The 24,158-nt window shown below is 39.8% G+C and overlaps 1 protein-coding gene across 2 annotated transcripts in view; it reads right to left on the bottom strand.

The window, feature by feature from the left end:
• Positions 1-1,119: 1,119 nt before the first annotated feature.
• Ube2w (ubiquitin conjugating enzyme E2 W) overlaps positions 1,120-24,158 on the bottom strand; it is a 50,111-nt gene continuing 27,072 nt past the window's right edge. For both annotated transcript variants that reach the window (XM_028864631.2, XM_037206429.1), the window contains exons 4-6: positions 15,429-15,584; positions 12,618-12,693; positions 1,120-2,958 (exon numbers count right to left, since the gene is read on the bottom strand). In XM_028864631.2, the coding sequence (XP_028720464.2) occupies positions 2,945-2,958; positions 12,618-12,693; positions 15,429-15,584 (246 nt within the window). In that variant the 3' untranslated portion in view covers positions 1,120-2,944. The remainder of the gene's footprint in view (positions 2,959-12,617; positions 12,694-15,428; positions 15,585-24,158) is intronic.

A 24,158-nucleotide genomic window follows, 5' to 3' on the forward strand; every position in this document is an offset into this window, starting at 1 on the left:
CCCTGCTGGCTAAAGAGATAATTACACATTATACGTTCTATAGATAGAAGTAAATACTAACTCCTGAAGAGAACAGCCACAAAATCTGTCTTTACAAAAATTTCCCACAAAACTGAAAATAACCTTTCTCCATAACCTATAGCATTTGTCTATACTCATAAGGGTGCCAAGTTCTTAACTGCAAAAAGAAGGGACTGCAAGTATCACATCTTTAAAACAAACTGGCAACACAGGAGAATGGCCTGAAATAGATGTGTGTGAAAGAGAGAGAGACAGATACACATAGCTTCTAAGTATAAAATATAATGTTGCAAGCTAGTACTCAGTGACTGGGATGCAGGAGGAGGGAAGGAACTCAGCAAATTTCACAGAAACTTCTTGTAACTCCGGTTCTCTTTCAATAATATGTTACAGCAAAATATTTGTTTTACTGAAAGCCACAACTTGCCTTCAACTGAACAATGAACCACATACACATCTTACGTCTTTTAATAATGTAAAATAATTATATGCAAGTGTACAAGAATTTTCAGTGACTCCTAAATTCAAGGGAGTAATGTTAATCTGATTATGAATTATTAATAGTTCTTATTTTCTTCACTTGAAATCAAAAATGAACTAAAATTGTTTGTTTCCCCCCCCCATTTCATTTTAATCTAGTTTATAGTATCTGTATATACAGAGGTATATTAAAACAGTTATAAAAACGCAACTGAAGCTATTACTCTACACTATAGCACTGAATGCTTGACCTGGTGTATTAATTCCTTTGGTGAATAAACGTCACAGGTCACTTCTTTTGAAAGGATTTTAGTTAGGACTATGAACACAGAGAAGAATTCCCCTGTACTGCCCCACCCCACCCTGAAAAAGATCACATTAATTAGCATTTTAGAGCAGTAACAGAAAACATGGGAACACCTCATTTACAGCTGTAATTTTCATATTAAAAGCAGTGAAAACTAAGAAGTTATAGATTTTTTTGTGTTAAATAGGCCAACTAATAAAACTAATAATGATCACTGTGAGAACTTATGTATACCCAGTCAAGAGAGAAGAAAATGTTTATCGTCTTTAAAAAATGACCATTGCTGCCTAGCAGTATAAACAGTTCCACAATTTGGTGGCTGGCCGTGGTTTTAATTGTTTTTTCAAGTTATTTCTACAGCAGACATATTTTTGAAGTCTACCCACCCCTGAGTTCAGCAGTTATACTTTTAGAGTGTAAAATTATATGCCCTTAATTAACAACATGTACAAAGCTACAAAATGTCATCTACACAGAGATTAAAAACAATTTTTAAAATATTCTTTACCAATTATCAATTGGATGATTTTATGGGGGTACATATGTCAGACCTTTCAGCCAATTGGCTTTCATTTTTAAGCCCAAATCAATTAATCTAGTCATGGAAGGATATTCAAAAAGAGTGCAACAGTAAGGCATTAGTAAAAATAACATTGTCATAGAAACAGATCTTGCATATGTGAAAAGGTAATTTATAAAATACATTAATTGCTTCTTAAAAAGACCTAGTTGTAGCATCATTAACTTACATGGTACATGGTACTTAGAATGGAACCTTTCCAACAACTGTATTATAGATTAGATAGAGATAGATAGACAGACAGACAGACAGGTACAGACAGACAGATAGAAAAACTTCATCTAGCTGTAAGCAAAATCTTTTCAACAAACAAACAAATTCTTCCAAGAAACCCTGTATGGTTGTGTGAAACAAATAAGCAAACCTATCATTTTATAGTGTTCTTTTGCCAAAATCTTCAAATAAAAATGTCCACACTCTTTTGTTAAAACATTAAGCCTCTGTCAAAAATGTATTTCTCATTTTAGGGTACAGGATTGAAGGACAAGATGATACAAGTAAAGAAAATTTACAAGAAAAAAACTTGACAAAAGTCTTTCAATTAAAGTACTATAACATTCAAACAACTTAAAATGTAACAAAAGAAACAAGATTACAAACAAAAATGTTCATGGATTCCAAACATAAATAAAGAAATAGTGTTTAGGCATAGGGCTCATGCTGATGGCTAGCAGGAAGTAACAGAGTGTAACATACTGGGGAAAAAGAACAGGCCCAAATAATGGATGGCGGTAACTTAAGCATCACTGCCATTTTTTTTTTTTTTACTTCCAAAATAAAGCCTTGGTTAAACCATTCACACCCTATATTATTCACACCTTTACTTCAGAGATTGAGGACTATGTACAACAAATGAGTTTATTTTCACCATAGGGATAACATATTGTACCTCTCTGCCAATGTTCCTTGAAAACTTTCCATGTCAAAACAATTTGACAGCAGATATAAACGATTAAATAAATACGCAATGATCTTTCTTACGGTCCTTTAAAGATGCATGTTATTTCATGCTGTTAGCCTTAGGATCACAGTGCATAGAATCCAAATATAAACGGTTGGGGTGACTTTCAATGTAATGTTGGATCCCTCACTTTCCTTATAATCCCACGATAACCGATAAATTCATTTCATAGGCCCTATCATGCATTAATCACCAAGTGGCAGGAGTTAAGAAAACTCTTCCTGTATCAACGTCCATTGCCGGCAATGAACGTCCCCAAACCACCGAGGAAGTCACTGTTATTGCACAATACATGAGGACCTGGAACTTTTCCAAAAGCTTAAAAAAATAAAAATAAAAAATGGAATTATATTTGACATTTCCTGACACCTGCATTAATACTGTATGACTAATATAAAAGCATGTCAGTTGCCTGGACTGAGCCAGCGATCAACATGCGCCCAGAATGCACACGAGTAAAAATGCAGTAAAAGGAAGTAGTCTTCATTGCCTATAGGTCACTTCCAGTCAAAGGTTAAAGTTCAAAGACTGAATGATCAAAGTGCTCATTTTCTCAGTAGGACTATCTTCTGCTACGAGGATGATAACAGTGGCATCAACAAGTATCATCTTTAAGAAAAGGAGAAAAAAGAGAATTAAAAAGTTAAGCATGTGTAAGTCATCTACAAGTTAATCTCATGTAGAAATAACATCAAGTAGCAAGAACATGGCTGATCTGACTTGCCTCTCTCAATTGTTACAGATAAAAATTTGTGTTCGATTATATAGTGACAATCAAACCAACCTTTATTCTTTCAAGGAAATAAGTTTACAAAAAACTTTAAAATATATGGTTAGTATATTAGTTCACTATAAAACAAGAAATTGATATGACAAGGTAGCACATATTTAGGATACATCTTAAGAGAGTTTGTCCAAAAGCAGTACCTAGACAGTCATGCTACTTTACACAAAATAATACATCACATGATTTTAGTCCACGCGACAACTCTCCAACAATGAGATACAACTTTCAAGTCAATCAACAGACACTTAATGCTGCTAATGTTCCTTCAGAAAGTATATATACATATGCAAGGTCATTTAAAACCCAAAGAATTATTCTGTAATCCCTTCTGGTCCCTCAGCATATTATATTTAGATAGTATATAACTACAGGGTCCATGACTTATTTTACAAAACTGATTTCACAAAAATGTATCTGAGGAATTTGAGGACTAGTTACTTTCAAAAAGAAGCTTCATACTAGTGACAACTCCTAAGAGCTGTGAAAGTTTGTAAAGAAAAAACTCAGAAAACACTGGCCAAATGTTCCATAAATAATTCACGTTAAGGCTGATGTAGTGCTAATTAAATTTCCACCGATAAAGACCAAATGAAGCCCATTATGTGAGGAGAATTCATAGATTAATAAACTAGATTTTAAAAATAAATCATGGGTTGGTGATATAGGTCAAAGGCACAGTATTTTCCTAATCCTGGGCATGGTTTAATAATTTAAAGGAAGGGGGGGGGAAAGCATGTATACAGGCCTAGGCTCAATTCCCAGCAACAACAGGCAAAGAGCCTGGCGGATTTTGAGTATGCAGCCAGCCTGGGCTACATGGCAAGACCCTCTATCAAAACAAGACAAATCAGGGGCTGAAAAATGGCTCAGAGATGAAGTGTTCTTGCAGAGGATCACAGTTCTAGGCACGGCACCCATGTTGGGTAGTTCACAACTTATGTAATTCGAGCTCCAGGGGACCAGGTGCCCTTTTCTGACCTCTGAGAGCATAAACAACACACACACACACACACACACACACACCAAACTATGACAATTTTTGGAGACAGGGTTCATGCAGCCCAACCTGGTCTCAACCTTGCTGAGTAGCCAGAGCTGGCTTTGAAATCATCTTCCTGCCTCCAGATCCTAAGTGCTAAGATTAAAGACATATGCTAGCTAGCTGGCATGACTATACCCTTCAATGAAAAAGCAAATGAAAAATTTGTAACTTTTATGTTTCATATCAAAGTACCTATTTCTGTAGATTTAGAAGGAGATATATTTGCTGTGAATGTAAACAAAATAGAAATAGGAAAAAGTTTCTCAAATAATGTTTTAGTTTTGTGTGTGTATTTCAATTTTGGGTTGTTTTTTCTTAGTGTGTGTAGAGGGATAGGGGTATGGTTTTTTTGTGTATGTGTGCATGTTTGGGATTTGTGTGTGTGTGTGTGTGTGTTTCAGACGGGCTCTTACTGAACTGTCTAGATTAGCCTTAAGCTTATAATCTGCCCATACTGGCCTCTGGAGTAGATGGGATTGTAAGAATGCCAGCTCAATCAAGTATGTTATTGAGGAAAACACAACTCGTCAGACTTCAACCTGTACGCCACAGTGTGGCACTGCCTTCTACCTAAGGGGCCACAGCACTGAGACAAACTTTAGAATGAGGCAGACAACGATACACACAGTAAGGAGAGACTTCATCCAATCAAGCATGCTATTTAGTGAAGTAGAAACAAGCTGTATCTCTACAGACATACCGTATGTTTTAGATGGCAGCACAAATTTACCTTTGTTAATGGTTGTTTGTTCTGGAAGGTTCTCAGCATAGTAGGCTTCTGTAGAATGTGCTACTAAAATGATTATAAAATCTCTAAAGCTATTCTCTATATCCCAATCTCCATCTTGGATCAAATGTTAAAATAATTTAGGTCTGATATAGTTCTACCTGCCTCAAACATCTTAGCTTTGTGGAAACAAATTAAGTTCTTAAGTTGGAATTGAATGATCTCTACTAGCAGGACTCCCAGGGACTTAAAAGTTTATAATTCCTCAATAAATACACGAAACCAAGTTTGCAAATAAACTGGTATGAAAATGGATATGAGTCAAAACTGTAACCCTGCTTAAGAGGCAAACAAAACAACAAAACAAAAAACCTTCAAGGGATATAGTCTTCTAATTGTGTGCAAAGATTATGTATCAGGACAGACACACACACACACACACACACAGCAACAATAGAGTAAAGCTCATTTTGGGTCAAGACAAATATATGGCTACAGAAGGTTATGAAAGACCAGTAACAGTCTTTAATCTCTCTGCTAAAATACCTGTGGCAATAGAGTACTTTGAAAAAAAATCTCATAATGATGATTTCATTATTCTCTGGAACTACCAAAGCCTCTACTAAAATTACATTCTCCAGTGTAACATACAAACTGCTGGTTCCAGAGCTCACACCCACTATAGCTAACTTCACCTGGCTTGTGGAAACGTGAGAACTAGAGAAGGGTCATTACATCCCCCCAAGTATAAGAGTCACATTACACTGGAAACCATCTCCCCGAATATCACTAAGGACACAAGACTAGAAGAAAAACATAGCATCACAGGCCAATGATACTAAGTGGGAGAGTAACAGCAAAACAAACGATTTACACTTAAGTTTTATCTCTTAAGAGTTTAGGGAATTAGTTTTCCTTTGACAAATGGATTCAAGAAAGATTTTAGAGCAGGTAACGGAAGTGTCACCCTTGAGGAGGAAAGGGGGATTGCTAAACCATTCAAGTTCTAGATTTAGGATTTAGTTATTTTGTAGCCTTAAAAGGAGTCCAATGGAGCAGTCATAAACATAAAGCAGCTGTGGCTGTCTGCACAGATCTGCACAGAATCAAGCCGGTTACCATTCTGCTCAAAGCTCCCAACCCTGACTGAGGAACTACTGACAACTGATAGCTTCTATGGGATATAATCTGTTTAATTAATAGTGTGGCCCTGGTAGGTCTACCATGCTCCAGCAGCTGGCCTCATCCATGAGGATATGGGCCTCCCAAACTGGACTCAGTAGGGTCTGTTAAAAAAGGGGGAGGAGACTGAGAGGAGGTCGACAGAGAGGTGGAGGAGTTAGGGAGGAGTGTGATGTGTGATCAAAATACACTGTATGAAATTCTAAAGACAAATTTTATTATAAAAAAAGAAGAAACAAAAAACTTTGGGTTCTAAATGATTTATTCATCTGTGCAAAGAAATGAATCTATATAAGGAAGACTCCAGGTCTGAATCACGGCAAATTCCCAAACATATTTGTATGTCTATTTCACAAACCTATTTTGATTACACTTTCAGCTTCTAACCCTAATTGTCTCAGCTCAATTTATTTTCCAGAGCAGATGAACTCCTGTGTTAACTGGCAACATGGTATGCTTATATCCAATGCAGATATGACCTAATTAGAAACTAAAGAGCTCTGGAAAATGGTCCTAATTTCAAGTAACAATAAGGAATGTATAGTCATATACCAATACAACTTCTTATATTCCAAAACTCTACCTAATTACCTTTTATATTTTAATAAACCATTGTGTACTAAAGAACTGTGAAAGCAATCAATAGGAGGTATGAGGTATACAAAAGGAATAGCAGTAAGCTATGAAGGACTGGCCTAATTTTTAAGATATTCTAAATATTAATGTAAACAAGCAAAGACCTAACTCTGTTGTCTGGTAGCTCAACTTTGTCCTGCCTGCTGAGCCCCCCTTTTATAAAACCTGGAGACTGAATGATTTCAGACTTGTAATTTTCCACTATTAGTGTCTCCATCCTGCCTATAAGAAGCCCCTCTTAGAGCACACATCATTATCTCAACTAAACCTCTCCGGGCTCTCTGCTTACATCACATCTATACTATACACTCTGACACACGCATGCTGCTGGTGCCACACAGGATGACTGTGGATCTGGACATCTGAAACGTAATTCCATTCAGTCTCTCAAAATTGAAATGCTAAGTGGTATGTGGTATGTAGTGTGTGTGTGTGTGTGTGTGTGTGTGTGTGTGTGTGTGTGTGTGTGTGTGTGTGTGGAGAGGGTATCTATAGATTAGACAGATTAAAAAAAAATAGTACAGGCCAGGCGGTGGTGGCGCACGCCTTTAATCCCAGCACTCAGGAGGCAGAGCCAGGCGGATCTCTGTGAGTTTGAGGCCAGCCTGTTCTACAGAGTGAGATCCAGGAAAGGCACCAAAACTACACAGAGAAACCCTGTCTCCAAAACAAAACAAACAACAACAACCAAAAAAAAAAAACAATGGGGGAGAAAGAGCTTATCCAATTCCTGATTGTGAGTGTGCACACATGTGCACAAGCATGCATGCATGTATGTGTTGAACCCAGGCCTCATACATATTAAGCAAATAGCTGATCACTGAAGTACATCCCACTCTTGGTCCTCAATCTTTTGGACATGTCACATATAAAAAATGGTCTGTCCTTGCAATCCTTTGAGAATTAGAAACACTAATGTCCTGACTATTTTGTCAGCTTGACACAGCTAGAGTTATCTGAGAAAAGGGAACCTCAATTGGGAAAGTGCATCCTTAAGATTGACTTGTGGAGATTTCCTTGATTAATGATTGATGAAGGAGGGCTCAGTCCACTGTGGGCTGTGTCACCATGGAGCAGGTGATCCTGGATGTGTATAAAAAAAAAAAAAAAAAAAAAAAAAAAAGCAGGCTAAGTAAGCCATGAGGAGCAAGCCAGTAAGCAGCATTCCTCCGTGGCTTCTGCTTCAGTTCCTACCTTGAGGTCCTAGCCTGACTTCCCTTGGTGATGGACCGTGACCTGTGTGTAAAACTGTAATAATCCCTTTCCTCCCTAAACTGTCTTTAGTCATGGTATTTTATCACAGCAATAGAACCCTAGGCAGCTAAGAAATAACATGAGTCTGTAGGGCATGATAGTATACCCCTACAGTTGCAGCTAAGGCGAGGAGGGGCGATTTCTTGAGCACAGGAGTGCAAGATTAGCCTGGGAAACACAGGAAGTCTTCATCTCAAAGATAAGGAGAAAAATAAAAGCCATCAGCAGAAATATGTATTTCTTGAACCCGATGTGGTTGCACAAACCTATAATCCTAGCATCAGGGACAAGAGGACTACCACAAGTTCACGGACACCCTAGCCTTCACAATGAAGTCCAGGCCAGCTAGGCCCATAGTGAGAAGAAAGAGAGAGTGGGAGGGAGGAAAGAGCAAAACACTGATGGCACACTTCCTGAGAGGATGCTCAGTGACGACCTTCTGGAACTGAACCTACTAAGTAGGCAAAAGATAAACTGAAAAGTTCTAACTTAGCTAATGGGGTATGCTCTTTGGGAATGAATGACTATCTCTCTGGTAAGACAATGCAAATTCAATTATGAGCTGTTTGTTTATACTGCCTGTCACTGCACAAAGGAAAAGACAATATTGTGGTCCAACTGTAGAAAGGTTTTAGCTTCTTATAAATGATGAAAAATTCAAACGAGATGCTCGCAGCTTCCTAGCTGGACGATAACACCTGGTCTACTATCTTAATGGACAACAAACACTGACCCTCTCTTGAGTACATATAAAACGTATATGTGATAAATTCATCTCAAAGGGGAATGGTACATGAACATTATCCAGGCATTCAGGGTTCATTTAGGGAAAGGAAAAGCATTAAAAAAATAAAAAGAGCCACTGTAAATCAACAAACCAAGGCTACTCTAAACAGAATTACATGTAAGTGAAAACAACAGACCAGTGGGGAAAGTGCTTGTTGTGCAAACCTGACCTCCACATACAAGCCACGACATGCACACACAATAAAGTGCTGCTGTGTTGCACACATGAACTCATAGTATGTGTGACTGTATGAGACCTGTACAAGTTCAAGACAGCCAAAATCCCACCCCTACCTGGTGAGGAAGCATCAGTTTTTTAAGAGATGTGGCCCCTGAAAGCTACCTATGCTCTATTACAGCGATTCTCGACCTGTGGTCAGCAACCCCTTTGACGGTCAGGAGACCCCTTCACAGGGGTCACCTAAGACCATCAGGAAACACAGATACTTACATTATGATTCCTAACAGAAACACAATCACAGTTATGAACTAGCAACAAAATAATTGTATGGTTGGGGGTCACCACAACAGGAGGAACTGTGTCAAAGGGTCACAGCGTCAGCAAGGTGGAGAAGCACTGCTCTAGTAGGTGGCCCTACCCTCTGCACATCCTGCAGCACTATGTGGACACACTGGATTTAAAAGAACAAAGCGAGCACATGAGGTTGGGAGGAGAAAGTGGGGAGCAGGGGAATGGATGGAGGGAGGGGTGGGAGTGGATATGGACAAAGCACATTATGTGCATGGATGACAAAGACAGAAAACTGTAGTAACGTGCCGTGTGTCGTCAGCAGTATGGACAGCTGTCCTCTCTTTACTGTCTTATCTTATCATCTGGCACTCATTCCTGTTGTAACTTGCTAGTTCAGAATTAAGAGTTCCAAAAACCTTCAATTTGTAATACTGTGCTGTGCATCTTTACCTGTGCTATATTTGTCATTTAGTCTTCTGAGGTAGAGTTGGGGCTCAGAATCATACTCAGGATACACATACGCCAGCTAGGCGCTCTACCACTGAACTACACTCCCGTCTGTAATTTATTCTGAAGTTTTGAATTTTCACATAGATAAGTGTTTCATTTCTTTCTAATTTTTTCTTCTTTTCTATTTTGAGACAGAATCTCATTCTACAGCCCAGGCGTGCCTCAAACTCAGCACATCCTCCTGCCTTAGCCTTGTGAATGTGGGGTTACAGGCATGTGCCACACCTGGCTCTACTATGCCTTCTAAATTAAGAAACTCCTCCTTCCTTACTTAACAGTCAGTGGTTTTGAAAAGTATTTTAAAATACTTAATCCACAGGAAATATTTTATCAAATAAAAATGTAACTTTATTTTCTAAAATAGTTACCAGTTTTCTAAGGTGACCAGTTAATAATCTTTCACCTCCTGATGTATGATGATATATTTCTAAAATCTTATGTACGAGGGCCTAAATAATTACAATCATACTTTAATGATCTATTCTTATATTAACATCAGATTATTTTCCTCTACTACCCTTTATAGTTCTAAATTCATTTTTGCTCTTCTTAACTCTAAGTTGTGTATGCTTCTGAGACAGGATCTGAGCACTCAGCATAAGCTAGCCTGGCATTCCCTACCTTCTGCCTCAGCCTCCTGAGTGTGGGAACTACAGTCATGTACCACACCTGCCTCACCAACAATGTAAACAAAGATTATGTATCTACCCCATTACTCTACTAGACTTTTACTGAATTACATAAACCCATAATTTACTGTCTGTCTTTTACAGGGGATTTTTTTGCACAGGGTCTCATGTAGCTCAAGCTGCTTCACATCTGTTATGTAGCCAAGGATGATCTTGACCTCCTGATTACAAGTATGAACCACAAGACATTAATATGCCTGTCATTTGTAATAAATAAAATCCCCCTAGAATGAAACCTGCTCTCTCCTGAAGGATTGTCCACACCCCTCCCCCTTTGTCAGGGCCCCTCCTCTACTGTGAACTGTTTCCCTCCCTCCTACACTGAGCGCTCCACTTCTATGGCCCTCAGCAATGGCCTCCTTTCACTGGGAGGAAAGATGTGCCACTAAGTCTACTCTGGTCATCTAGGCTGAGCTCTTGGAAATTTTAAGTTTTAAATTTACAGTTTAGGTGAAAACACAGAAGACTTCACACTGAATAAAAAGATAAGGAGAAAGGCCATATTCTCATTAAGTTTTGCCAAACTTGATTTCTTTAGGTTAATAAAATAAAAAAATTTAACAAGCCAAACCAGGAAAATACTTTTATGGCTGTAACTATCCCAGGGAGTGCCCGGTATCCACCGGCTTCAGACATACAGAAGGGGCTGTGGCTCAGTGGTAGAGCTATCTAGGAGTGCGGCCAGTGGGTCCATCCCCAGCCAAAGGAAAAAGTCCACAGAGAACATAAGCATTCGCTTTTCATTTAAACTACAGCCTTGGGATAGCAGTAAGACTGGTTTAGAAATGATGCCAGCAAGTCAGGCAATGGTGGTGCACACCTTTAATCTCAGCACTTAGGAGGCAGAGGCAGGTGGATCAGGTGAGTTTGAGGCCATCCTGGTCTACAGAGCAAGTTCCAGGGCAACCAAGACAGTTACACAGAGAAACTATGTCTCAAAAAAATAAAAGAAAGAAAGAAATGATACCAGCAATTCTGCATTTTAAAACTATGTATTGCAGGTGGTGGTGCCATATTCCTTGAGTCCCAGCACTCCAGAGGTAGAGGCTTGATCTCAGTGAGTTCGAGGTCAGCCTGGTCTACAGAGTGAGTTCCAGGACAGACAGGGCTACACAGAGAAATCCTATTTTGAAAAAACAAAAGAAAAACAAACAAACAAAACCCCTACTCATTACCCCCTGAACAAGAAAAACAGAAATTTAACATTATCAAGAATATTTTCTTCATAACCCTAAAATGGACAGAATTTCAAATATTTAAATAGCAGCTGTGTGGCGGTTTGAATGAGAACGGCCCCCATAGGCTCACAGATTTGGTCATGAGGGAGTGGTGCTATTTGAAAGGATTAGGAGGCGTGGCCTTGTTGGGGAAGTGTGTCACTGGGGCTGGTCTTTGGCTCTGAGGGTTCCAAAGCCCGAGCCAAACCCAGAGTCTTTCTCTCTCTGATCAGCGTGCCTGTCGCCCTGCTATGCTGCAGCTCCTGCTTCCCTTCCACCGTGATGACTGGACTAACCTCTGAAGCCGGAAGCAAGCTTTCTTTACAGAACTGCCATGGTCACTGTGTCTCTTCACAGCAACAGAATCCTAAGACAGGCTGTTGGGACCAGAGAAGTTGTCTCTACTGGGGCACTAAACTTACTGTGATTGCCTCCAATTATGAAAAGTAGCAGAACTGAGTGTCCAAGGCATCAGAACATCTACTTCATAGAAAGGGTTCCCCACAGCTAGCTCTATTTTAAGATAAAGATTATTCTGGACTCTAGTCCTTCACAGCTGCATACACCTTGATCCCAGCACTTGGGAGGCAGTGGCAAGGAGGACAGCTGCAAGTTCAAGGTCAGCCTGGTCTACATAGCTAGTTTCAGGACAGGTAGACTTAGAGAAGCAAAATCATCTCAACCCTCAAAAGTGCAACAAAACAAAAACCACAAGACACTACAGTTTTGTTCCAAAATGGTATTGCTGGAATTATTAAAGTAATGTTCATTTTATTTCTTGTATGATGGATATGATTATGTTTTAAAATTTTAGTCTAAAATCCACATTTTCCCAGATGTTCTAATGTAATGTTGTTACAAAAAGTTACCTCAATTACATCCTCCACTATTTATCCCAAGGCTTATAAACATTATCTTCCAAATAAAAATACCAAAAATTTGTCATTACAAATAAAAACTACTCACCATGATACCACCATTTTGTTTTCTTTGGATTCTTGTTACATGTTCGCACATAAAAGGAATTATCTGGCGGTCGTCTCTGAAACAAATAGAGTTTAAATATTAAATAGGTAATTTCTGAAAGAAAATGACAGAGAGAAGTGAGTTTAGCAAAATTATTATAGAACACATAAAAAACAATAGAAATACTAAAAGCCTGACTCAAGAAGGGATGCCTCAATTGTTTAGGAAGGGGGTGTGGGAAAGGTTAGTTCCACTAAATGATGTCCAAACCCTTCATACTTATCTCTCCCATCAAGTCATTAATGACTACTTACATGAACTAACTAAACAAAAAGCTACCTCCCTAAGGTTATCTGAAGAACGACAGCAACTTTCAAGTACCTGCACAGGCTTGTTGTTTTATTGTAATGCATTAAGGACAGAGAGATGGCATCTAAGACGAAAGATGTCTTAGTCTTGTGTGGACCAGAGGCCTTCCTCATCTGCCCTGACAGGATGGAGAATCTTGCAGCTCTGCAGGACACCTTGGCCAAGAGTGATGCTAACCACACAGAAGGAAGACTGGAGAGACCCTGAATGAAAACTACTGCGTATCAGGTGTGACTTCTCGTCAAGAGTTCAAATGTCAAGTTTATACTAATGCTCTATTGAGAGGCGGCTATATTCTAATATAGCATTAGTATAAACTTGACGTTAGGATTATAATTAAGTTCTTTATTTCCTTTTCTCGTTACATAGCATTTAATAGGGTAAAACCAGCAAGTATCTAATAAATGTTAAATTTTATCAAACTCACAGAAATTCTGACTCTTAAATTATCATCATGGTTAGACCTATCAAACAATTCTACTAAGAACAGTTTATCAAAAATTTAAATGAAAGGATTAGTTTTATACTAAAGTATGCAAAAAAATCCTAGCAGCAAACCATCAGGTAAGTAGAACGATGGTGGTTAGGAAAAGGGTGAGAGACATACCGAGCAATAGTCAGTCTCTGGGTGTAAAACATTCTATGGAGATGCACACAGAAGCTAGCGATCAATCATCAGGCCATGCAGAGCAATGGGCAGAGAATCACCAGTGACCAACTCAATGGCGGTGCACATCCAACCCTACGGTTATCACCTCACTGTGAAGCATCAGAGGAACACAGGAGAACAACCTGCTCTGTCCCACGGATGAAAAGCTTGGAGTGTGTGCACTCGTGCGTGTGTGCATGCACACATGCTAGGGCTGAGTAAGGAAAAGTATTGAAGCAATACATGGGCCTCATTTCTAGACTCCTATTGGCTAAATAAAGCTTCATTACAACCTGAAAATGCAGAAGAAACTAGAGTTAAAGTGATACTAAGGGGGCTGGAGAGACGGCTCAGCAGTCAAGAGCACTGGCTGCTCTTCCAAAGGACCTGGGTTCAATTCCCAGCACCCACATGGTGCCTCACAATCACCTGGATGTACAGGTAAACACATATAAAAAATAATTTCTAAAAATGTTCTTAAAACACATGTATCATATTTCATCTAAAATAGCTGTTTTGCACATTTTAGTATTTCAGAATGGGGCTATATCTTTTAATAACATAATTTAATGACAGGATTTTTTCTTATATTGTACATAAAAACTGGATAAAGGGATCTTCATCTTACAATTGAAAGAAAAAAAAATGAACACAATTTAGCCTATTATTCCCTGTACTTATTTAAACAACAACAACAAAAATAAACCCAAAGCCAAAACAAAACCCCCCAAAAATCTCATTTTTGAAAAAGACCACCAGGAAAATTCTTTTTAAAATAGTTTACTGATGTGTTTGTAGGCACATGTGTGTACCACACTACAAGTGGTGATCACAGCAGAACTTCTCTGTTCCCAAGTTCCAGTGTAGGCTCCAGGGATCAACTGTCAGGCTTACACAGTCAGCACACTGAGCCGCTGAACCATCTCAATGCACACACACCCCAAAACCAAAACTCTTTTGAATTAACATTTCAAGGAACTTACTTGGTGAAACCGTGACTCTAGGTACTTCTGATTCTAAACCACCCACTGTTTAAAACTGAGATATTATTAAGGAGTCTCTGAATTCTTATTAATTAAAATAGCAGTGGATTTAATCTGGAGAACAGAGAAGCAATCTGCTAAAGATACCCATACACCCTCAGAGCTCCCTATTTTAAAGGTATCTGAAATTTAACTCCTATCATTTTTTGTCTGGTCTTTTCCCCGACTTCCACTAGAGACAGAATCTGTGTGTAAATAAAGGAGAATAAAAAGGAAGGCTCCAATTCTCCTGGTGAATGGCATCCTTCTCTAACCACTGAGACAGGAAAGCTCCAGATTCTGGGAGACTCTGAAAAAGGCTTCCTTGGATGGGGAGTAGCAAAGGGAGCTAAGGAGCTGGGGGGGTGTTCATTTCTAACTTCCCCACTGTGGAATCTAAAACCAGGAATGTACACTTTTACTCTGTGACTGCTCATGGAAATAAAATTCAGATTAATAAACATGTGCACGAATGTTCTGTTTGAAATGGTCAAATGACAGCTATGGTCTAGTTATTGCCCACACTGCTAGCATGTTACATACTCAATAAACCATACTTTAGAAATATGTATAAAACATGAGTTTGACTTCTAGTCTATTTAGAATGAAAGAACAAAATAACTTTCCAACTTATTACTAAAAATGTCATTTACTGTAATTGAAAAACAAAAACCTTGAGTCCTCCTCCTTCAAATACAAAAATTATATGCTGACCCTGTTAAGCTACCTATGCTGAAAGAGAGACATGACTGGAGAAAGTGCAAGTCCTACCTTTTCTTTGCAGCTGGAAAGCATGCTAATAATGCTAAGACACACTGACTGGACTGAGAGCGCTGGGGACCAGTCTTCTGTTAGAATGGATAAACAGATATGACCATTGCTATACACATGAGGATGGACAGGAATATTTTCACCAGTAAACATGACCTGAGAAGAAATAAAATGTCATTATCGCTCAATATTCTCTACTATTAAAAACTAAAGTACTGTCCACATTTAAGTATTAATTTTTAAGACATGAAATAAAAACAAATAGATTTCAGTAGCAAATGCTCACTCATCACCAACAATAACCTCACTGTATAAATAATTGTTTTATTTGTTTTCCTAAATTCACTGTAATTTTCTAAATTTGTATTCTTTGTTCAAACCAGTGAATGGTAAAGTACATCCATTAGAATGTTTTTGTTTTTTCAAATTCTACTCATTCCTCACTGAATACTCATTATTCACACCTTTAATCCCAGCACTTGGGAGGCAGAGCCAGGTGGATCTCGGTGAATATGAGGCCAGTTTGGACTTCGACACAGTAAGTTCCAGGCTAGCCAGGGCTACATACTGAGAACAAAAAACAAAATACAACAAAACAAAAAACCCAATGCACTAAAATTCCAAAAGTATGTAATTTTGAAACTATAACAAAAATCAAACAAAATCAAAACCCTGTTTATGTGAAAAAGAAAAGAAAACGGATCTGAGTCTTACCTGGCTGTTCTCCCCGCTTTGCCTTTTACTCACTGAAGGTGTTCCTTTAATTAGCTCAGCACAATTGGAAATGGTCCTCCCCTGCCCTAACCCTAAGTAAACCATGGAAGCATCCAAACAGAGCAGAGACCAAAGCCACGCGTCCTGAAATAACCATTATGAATATTCCAACCCAATTCCAAGGCAGCAGAGAGACTTAAGATCAGTCATGCATGTGTTCCTCCAGTTTGCAATGCTGGGCAAAGAACTCGGGTCCTTCAATGTGCTACACAAGTGCTCGACTCTGAGCTACAGCTCTAAGGGAAATTACTCGGTTTTATATAAAATTCAAATTAAATTAACTCACCAACCTTAAAGTAAATTTTATAACATACCATGTTAATTCTGTAGCCAAGCAGCCATTCCTAATTAGTGGTCTCACCACAAAAAGAAAAACACTAGTATCACTTGAATAAAGATTTCATTTAAAATTCACAATCAAGGGGCTGGAGAGATAGCTCAATGGTAAAGAGCACTGACTGCCCTTCCAGAAGACCTGAGTTCAATTCCCAGCACCCACATGACACCTCGCAACTGTCTGTAACTCCAGGATCCAACCCACTCACACAGACATATGTGCAGGGAAAACACCAATGCACACAAAATAAAAATAAATTAAAAAAAAATTCACAATCAGGCCGGGTGTACGGTGCAAACTGCAGGAGCAACGTCTGGAAAGCTGACATTAAGGATTTGACTTGAGCCTAAAGGTCCCAAGGCAGCCTTGGGAAAACAGCATCAACAACCACAGTATAATCTCAAAGATGCCAATCCAGACCCATGAGTCCCCACATACACCCAACAGTTCTCGGCCCAGGCTTACAGAATCTCTCAATCCTTGCAAAAATACCAGCTATGGCAAAATACCAAGAAGGAAACACCAAACTTTAAATTATGACAAAAGCTAATGAAACACTTGTTGCTCTGTATGTATGGCAGGGGTCGGGGGGTTCTCCTTAGATGAAGAAGACGGTCAATGAAATCAGTTTGGCTAGAGTGTGGTATGCCCATATTTAATATAGAATAGATAATGTGAAATTAAAAATCAGCTAAGGTTTTTATAGATATTTTAAGTACCTAGCAACAAATCTGACTTTATTAAGATTCTTACAAATATTCACATTAATAAACCAATCACCCTAAACAAGCAGGACTCCGTCTATTAGTTGAAGTTAACAAAACAGCATTTTCCAACTTTCAAAGTGTGCTTTCCTTAGCCTTTCGGATCTGGCCGCCCACCTCCAGTCTCCCCACGGAAGAAGACTGGAAGCATAAAAGCCAAGTCTGGTACTGCAAGAAGTCAATGCTTGTCCTCCCTACTGCAGAAGGCTCATCCTTTACTGAGAGGCTCAGGAAGAAATGATACTTATTCAGCCCATGTCACTGCTCTTGCCCTACAAACATCCTGCTGTGAGCAGTCTTAACTTGCACACTTTCTGAGTCTACTCACACTGCTTTCTAGTGGAATTTTAGAACATATTTATTTGTAGACTGTGTCACACATGTCTAGAACAGGAATTTACAAATGTCACAGAATACAGATCTGTTCTGATTATCCAATTATCCTAAAAAGCCATTTGACCAGCAGAGTGTTTTCATTGAGAACACAGGCAGGACCTTGAGAATTTACTCCCTGGTCACAACTGTTTTTAAAGTATCCCCCCTTGCCCTATAAGGTCTCTTAATTAAGTCTATGAGAATACTGACAGTGGACTCCCACCCCCCAAAAGCCAAGTTTTTAACATGACTATTTGAAAAGACATAGGCAGCCAGAAACAAAGGTCATCACGACACGCTGACTAGTCATTCACAGAGCAAAGAAGAAAGCAGTGTTCTCCTTGGAGAGAAATTGTTACCAATGTCTGTGAGCCAGGAACTGTGCATGTACCAAAAGGAAATCCAGACATAAGGCAAAGTGGTGAGTGGCAAGGGATGGCCCCTAAGGCAAAAGCAGCGGACTGTCTACAAGCAGAGCAGAGGGCAAAACAGCTCTAACATCAGAGGCCAAACAAAAATCCACTCAAGTCCCCTACCGGGTGCAGTGGATCAAGTCTGTACCTCCAGTCCTCAGGAGGCTGAGGCAGAGGAGGATGCTGCATTGACGGCCAACCAGCACTGCTAAGTGAGCTGCAGGCCAACCTGTGCTGTGTCGTCAGACTGTCTTAAGAAACCAACCCAGAACAAATCAGTTCATCTCTGCTGTGGATGACTGATTGATAAATAAAGTGCTGACTGGACAGAAGCCAGGCAGGAAGTATGGGACAGGCGGGACAAACAGAGGAGAATTCTGGGAAGTAGAAGGCTGAGTCAGGAGAGGCCAGCCCACTATCCAGGGAGCAGCATGTAACAGGCACACAGATAAAGTCACGGAACATGTGGCAACATCTAGATTAACAGAAATGGGCTGAGTTTAAGTGTAAGAGCTAGTCAGTGGTAGGCCTGAGCTAATGGCCAAGCAGTTTTAAATAATATTAGCCTGTGTGTGTTTATTTGGGTCTCAGCAGCTGTGAAAACGCAAGGACACAGGAAAACTTCAAATACAAATCTCAATTAGGCTTTTAACATATTCCATGCAAGACAAATGCAGCCAGTGTGAACTTGAAGCAACCAGACGGGATAACCACTTGCACATAAGCAGCCCTTGGGGCCTGGGTACTTTAGAAGTTGTCTAAGCAGGGAAAAGATGCTTGACATGCCAGAGATGAATTCTTGAAATAAAATATTTTTACAAAAGTTTGTTGCTGTTAAGGCATTACGAGTCTTTTCCATTTTCACAGAGTTTCAGTATAATCTCTGTCCCTCTGGTTCTCTGCCCATTATGAAGGGAAGAGTAACCAAGGCTAACAACTTTAAGCACATACTGTTTTGTATCTTGTTTAAACCCTGTATAAGTCAAAGGAGAAAAATGGGCATTTCTGCTGTTTTAATGTCCGTGATCAAGTACTGAAAACTCAAAATGATGTTATTTCTGGATTTAAAAAAAAAAAAAAAAAATGGGGCAGTTCCACATAGCTTATAAAACTATCTAGGACTGATATAATCAGACCACTGAGTACAAGTGATTTGAAACTATAACTCAATTTACTTGGCCTTGGGTGAAAATTAGTTATACAATCACACTGTTAAAAGTTAACTGGAAACTATCCACGTTCCTTGCTGCAGAAACCCAACCAAAGAAAATGGGATTTCAGAGGAAAGTAAAGGATTTACTTTACTCTAGGATTTAGAATTAGAACTTAGAATCCCAAGGCTGCCTAAGAAGCCATCTTCAAATATCCCTACATTTTAAACGCCTCCTTTTATTACTGTAGCTCATTTTCAAAAGTAGGTGAGAAGGGCTGGAGAGCTGACTGCTCTTGCAGAGCCTGAACCCGCATGGCAGCTCACGACTGTCTGCAATTCCAGTTCCAGGGGACCCTTACACAGACACACATGCAGACACAACACCAATGCACATAAAATAAAAATAATAAATAAGTCAACAAACCAACAAACTAAATAAATAAAAAAAGAGTAACTAAGGGCTGTGCATCTTGAATGAGCCATGGTTTAGAGCTGTGACTTTCCCTTTAGGGATCTCATTAAAGAATTTTAAAAAAAAGTAGATAAGAGTTAAAATGTAACTATATGCAAAATAATTTTGGAAGACCACATCCAGTCTAAAAATTTAATCATACCAATCTTAGAATAACTTGAGTACCATGAATGTATTATCTATTAAAATCCAACCCAAAAAGCACCAAGAGTGATGAACACCTACCTAGACTATGAACAACCACAACTCAAGTTAGGGGGAGAGAAGAACCATGGAGTCTCCCTGTTGCCTAGGCTGGTCCACCCCCCTCCCAACCCCCCACGCTCCCAGGCTTAAGCATTTCTCCTACAGCGGCTTTAAAAGTACCTGGGACAACAGGCATGAGTAGTGAGTCATGCTTGACTTACTACTCAAAATTTGATATATTCTAACAATAGTTCAATCTGATAGCTGCCAATGTCTACAATCATCTAATACAAAGCAGTAAGTACTCTACACATTTAATTACATATTTCAGGATGTTTACACAGTTTACTAAACTCTTGCCATTATTCCTAAGAAGAAAATAAGGAATGGAGTTCCGGTAACTTTCACATACAAAATGGAAGATTTTCTCAACATCAAGTCCAATAATGAAAGACCTTATAATACCTATTCACAAAGAAGATACAGTACATGTTTCAGGAGCAGTCTGGAGACAGTTACCTAGTATGTGTCAAGCTAAGTCCAAACAGTATACACACAGTGAACTAAACAAAACAGGATCTATACAGGGAGGGAGTGCACAGTGGTAGTTCACCTGTGATGCATGAATCCCAGGCTATCAATCAATTTCTAGCATTGGGAGAGGGAAGCCAGAAAGACAACCAAACACCAGGCTGTAATTATAAAACCAAGTCCATCTGTCATATCATACAGATACCAAGGCTTCCTTCCTGTCACGGACAGCAGGCGGCAAGGTTTTCTCTTGTTACTAGTCAGGCTGGTGGCCCACACCTGTACTATAGCACTTGGGATGTGAAAACAGGAAGACCAGATGTTCCAGATCATCCTTGGCTACAGAGCAAGTTTAAGGTCCGCTCAGGATACATGACAGCATGTCTCAAGCAACAAAATTAGTAAATAAAATTTAGAAGTGTAATAAAAGCTATAGATAAGTTAGGATTAATAATAATGGACAAAAATGGCTAGGGAGATCATATACAGGCAGGTAAAATTGTACAGGCAGATTAGGTTGTATTCAGGAATGAGAGAAAGAGTGTGGGGGGGAGAGAGGGAGGGAAAGAGGGAGGGAGGGAGAGGAGGAGATGGGGAGGGGGAGGGAGGAAGGGAGGGAGGGAGAGAGAGAGAGAGAGAGAGAGAGGGAGGGAGGGAGGGAGGGAGGGAGGGAGGGAGGGAGAGAAGAAAAAGAGGCCAAGAATTTGAGAGAAAAAACGGAGGGTGGGGGCTGGAGAGATGGCTTCGGGGTTAAGAGCACTGCCTGCTCTTCCAGAGGTCCTGAGTTCAATTCCCAGCACCGACATGGTGGCTCACAACCACCTATAATGGTGCCCTCTTCTGGCCTGCAGGGACACATGCAAGCAGAACACTGTATACATATAAATAAGTAAGAAAAATTTAAAAAAAAAAAAAAAAAAAAGGAAGGGGTGCATGGGAAGGGGTGAAGGAAGAGAGGAAATGGAAGGGGACATGTGATGTAATTATAATTTTAAAAAACTATTATAAAAATGACTAGAGAGTGAATTTTTATGAATTTTCAAAGTAGGTTTCTCCTTTTAGTACACAAACACACATCATTAACATCTATAGTAATAGTTTTCTTTTCCATGATTATCATCACCATGTTGCTTTAAGAGTACTTCAAAGACAAAGTTTTTTTAAAATTTAGTCTTTATTTTGTATGGCTTCAGAACTGAAGAGACAGTGACCCTTCCATGAAAATAATCATTGCCCCCTACTATTTCTAAAAGAAATCGTGTTTTTTTTTAAAGATTTATTTATTTATTATGTATACAGAAGAGGGTGCAGATCTCATTACAGATGGTTGTGAGCCACCATGTGGGTGCTGGGAATTGAACTCAGGACCTCTGGAAGAGCATTCAGTGCTCTTAACCTCTGAGCCATCTCTCCAGCCCAAGAAATCATATGTTAAAACAACTTTTCAGCAAAAATGAAATTGGAAAAGCTTAAAGCCCATATACGGAGCCATCTACAAAGTCCTGTAAGCATCTCAGACGTTTCTTTACAATAGAACTTTTTGACGAAGGGATGTACAGGGAGTGGGTATTAGAAGAACAGAGAGATCTGCCATCAAAGGGGAGGCAGGAGTAAAAGCACCAAGAGCTAAGGCACCAAGCTTTGGGAACTTTAGTTTCTACAGTCTGACACATCTCCGAGAGCCTGTGAAATAGTCAATTCCTCCATACTGGGGATCCTTCTTTGATCAGACCCCAAACACTCCCACACACACATCTACAGCCCTTCAGTGTATCTGAGCACAGACATATCTAAGAGGCCGAGTCTTTTCATGCCCTGTCCTGTACTTTTCATAGAAACCCTTCATGTCCTCTGAAGACCAGTCCTACCAGTTCAAGTAGGCTCTTCTCTGCCTCCCTGGTCCACTCTAAATTAGCTACTGCTTTCCATTTTGTTTCAAAGCAACTCACTGTGCTTCACGGAGTTCTGACTCCTTTATTCAAACACCTATCCATCTACCAGTCCCTCCTGTGTTGATGTAACCTCTACAGCAGCTGTGAACCGTGTTCACCTCCAATTACCTCCACCAGAGCCTGGGGCTGCAAGTCACCCCCTCCCCGGCCTGATGCACTGAACAGCCACTGGTCCCCCCACCTGCTACCTGCTACACTGTTCCTTTTAATTTTAGATGGGATTCTGTAACTCTGCTCCAAACCTTCCATTTCATCAGAGCAAAAGTCTGAAGCCTTACACTGGGCTACAAACATACCTATACAGGGTCTCTCCTGTCCATGTCCTCAAAGCACTTGTTATCTGTTTTCTTGATGAATGACAACTGACTTGGGCTGAGACAGAATATCAATGTAGTTTTGATTTGTATTGTTTGAGTCCGTTCTATATCTCTATTATATTCTGTCAAGGGTGCAGTGTACAGGCATTTTCTCCCAGCCTGGTAAGCTATTTCTTCATGAACTCTTTGCTTTGCTGTAAAGAAACTTTTTAGTTTCCCAAGGTCCCCTCTGTCAACTGTTAGCCTTACTTCTTAAGGAACTGGAGTTCTAGTGAGCATACCCTCACCCCTCTCTTCTCCTGACTTTTATTTATTGTTTATGTGTCTTTTTGCAAATGAATGCAAACTCTACCTGAAATTCTTGTGTTAAATTAAAAAAATTGTGTATGTATTCACATGTTTATATATGTGTGCAGACATGTGGAGAACATCAGGTGTTTTCATCATTCTCCACTTGTATTTCTTTATTCATTTTGAGAAATCTCACTGAACTTGGCACTCCCTGATTCAGCTAAACTGTGTGGTCAGCAGTCCAGGGACCGTCCTGCCTCTGCCTCCCCAGTGCTAGGATCGTAGGTGGGCACCGCCACTCCCGGCTTTCACCTGGCGCTAGGGACTAAAACCATGTCCTCATATCTGCACAGCAACACTCTCCTTCTAAAACCATTCTCCCAGCTTTTTGTTTCGTTTTTTCTTTTTTGTTTTTTCTTGATACAGGGTCTTGTTTTGTTGCCCAGGTGAGTCTAGATCTCTTTGCTTGAGTAATATTCAACCTCCTGAGAGCTGGTGCTACAGGTATACACCACCCCATGGAAACTGCGATCTGTGCCAAACAAGTCTGGTTTCATGTTACATATTCAGTCCCTAACAGGTAAGTAAATGCTGACCTACCCAAATAATGAACAGACTGAAGGCCTTTAAAGGCTACCGATTGACTTCTTAGTCTCTATATTCTCTTCTATTATATTTATATCTCAATGTAAAGACAAGTGTTGGAATAGCATAAATGCTCCAAGACAGCGGGCGGTGGTGGTGGCGGCGGCGGCGGCGGCGGCGGCGCAGGCCTTTAATCCCAGCACTCGAGAGGCAGAGGCAGGCGGTTCTCTGTGAGTTCGAGGCCAGCCTGGTCCACAGAGCGAGATCCAGGAAAGGCGCAAAACTACACAGAGAAACCCTGTCTCGAAAAACAAAACAAAACAAAAGATGTAAAGATATTCTCGGGATGTTGGGGATTTAGCTCAGTAGTAGAGCACTTGCCTAGCAAGCGCAAGGCCCTGGGTTCGGTCCTCAGCTTCCGGGGTAAAAAAAAAAAAAAAAAAAAAAAAAAAAAAAAAGATATTCTGCCGGGCGCTGGTGGCGCACGCCTTTAATCCCAGCACTCGGGAGGCAGAGCCAGGCGGATCTCTGTGAGTTCGAGGCCAGCCTGGGCTACCAAGTGAGCTCCAGGAAAGGCGCA

The sequence above is a fragment of the Peromyscus leucopus genome, chromosome 5 (assembly GCF_004664715.2).
Source record: "Peromyscus leucopus breed LL Stock chromosome 5, UCI_PerLeu_2.1, whole genome shotgun sequence".
Lineage (NCBI taxonomy): Eukaryota > Metazoa > Chordata > Mammalia > Rodentia > Cricetidae > Peromyscus > Peromyscus leucopus.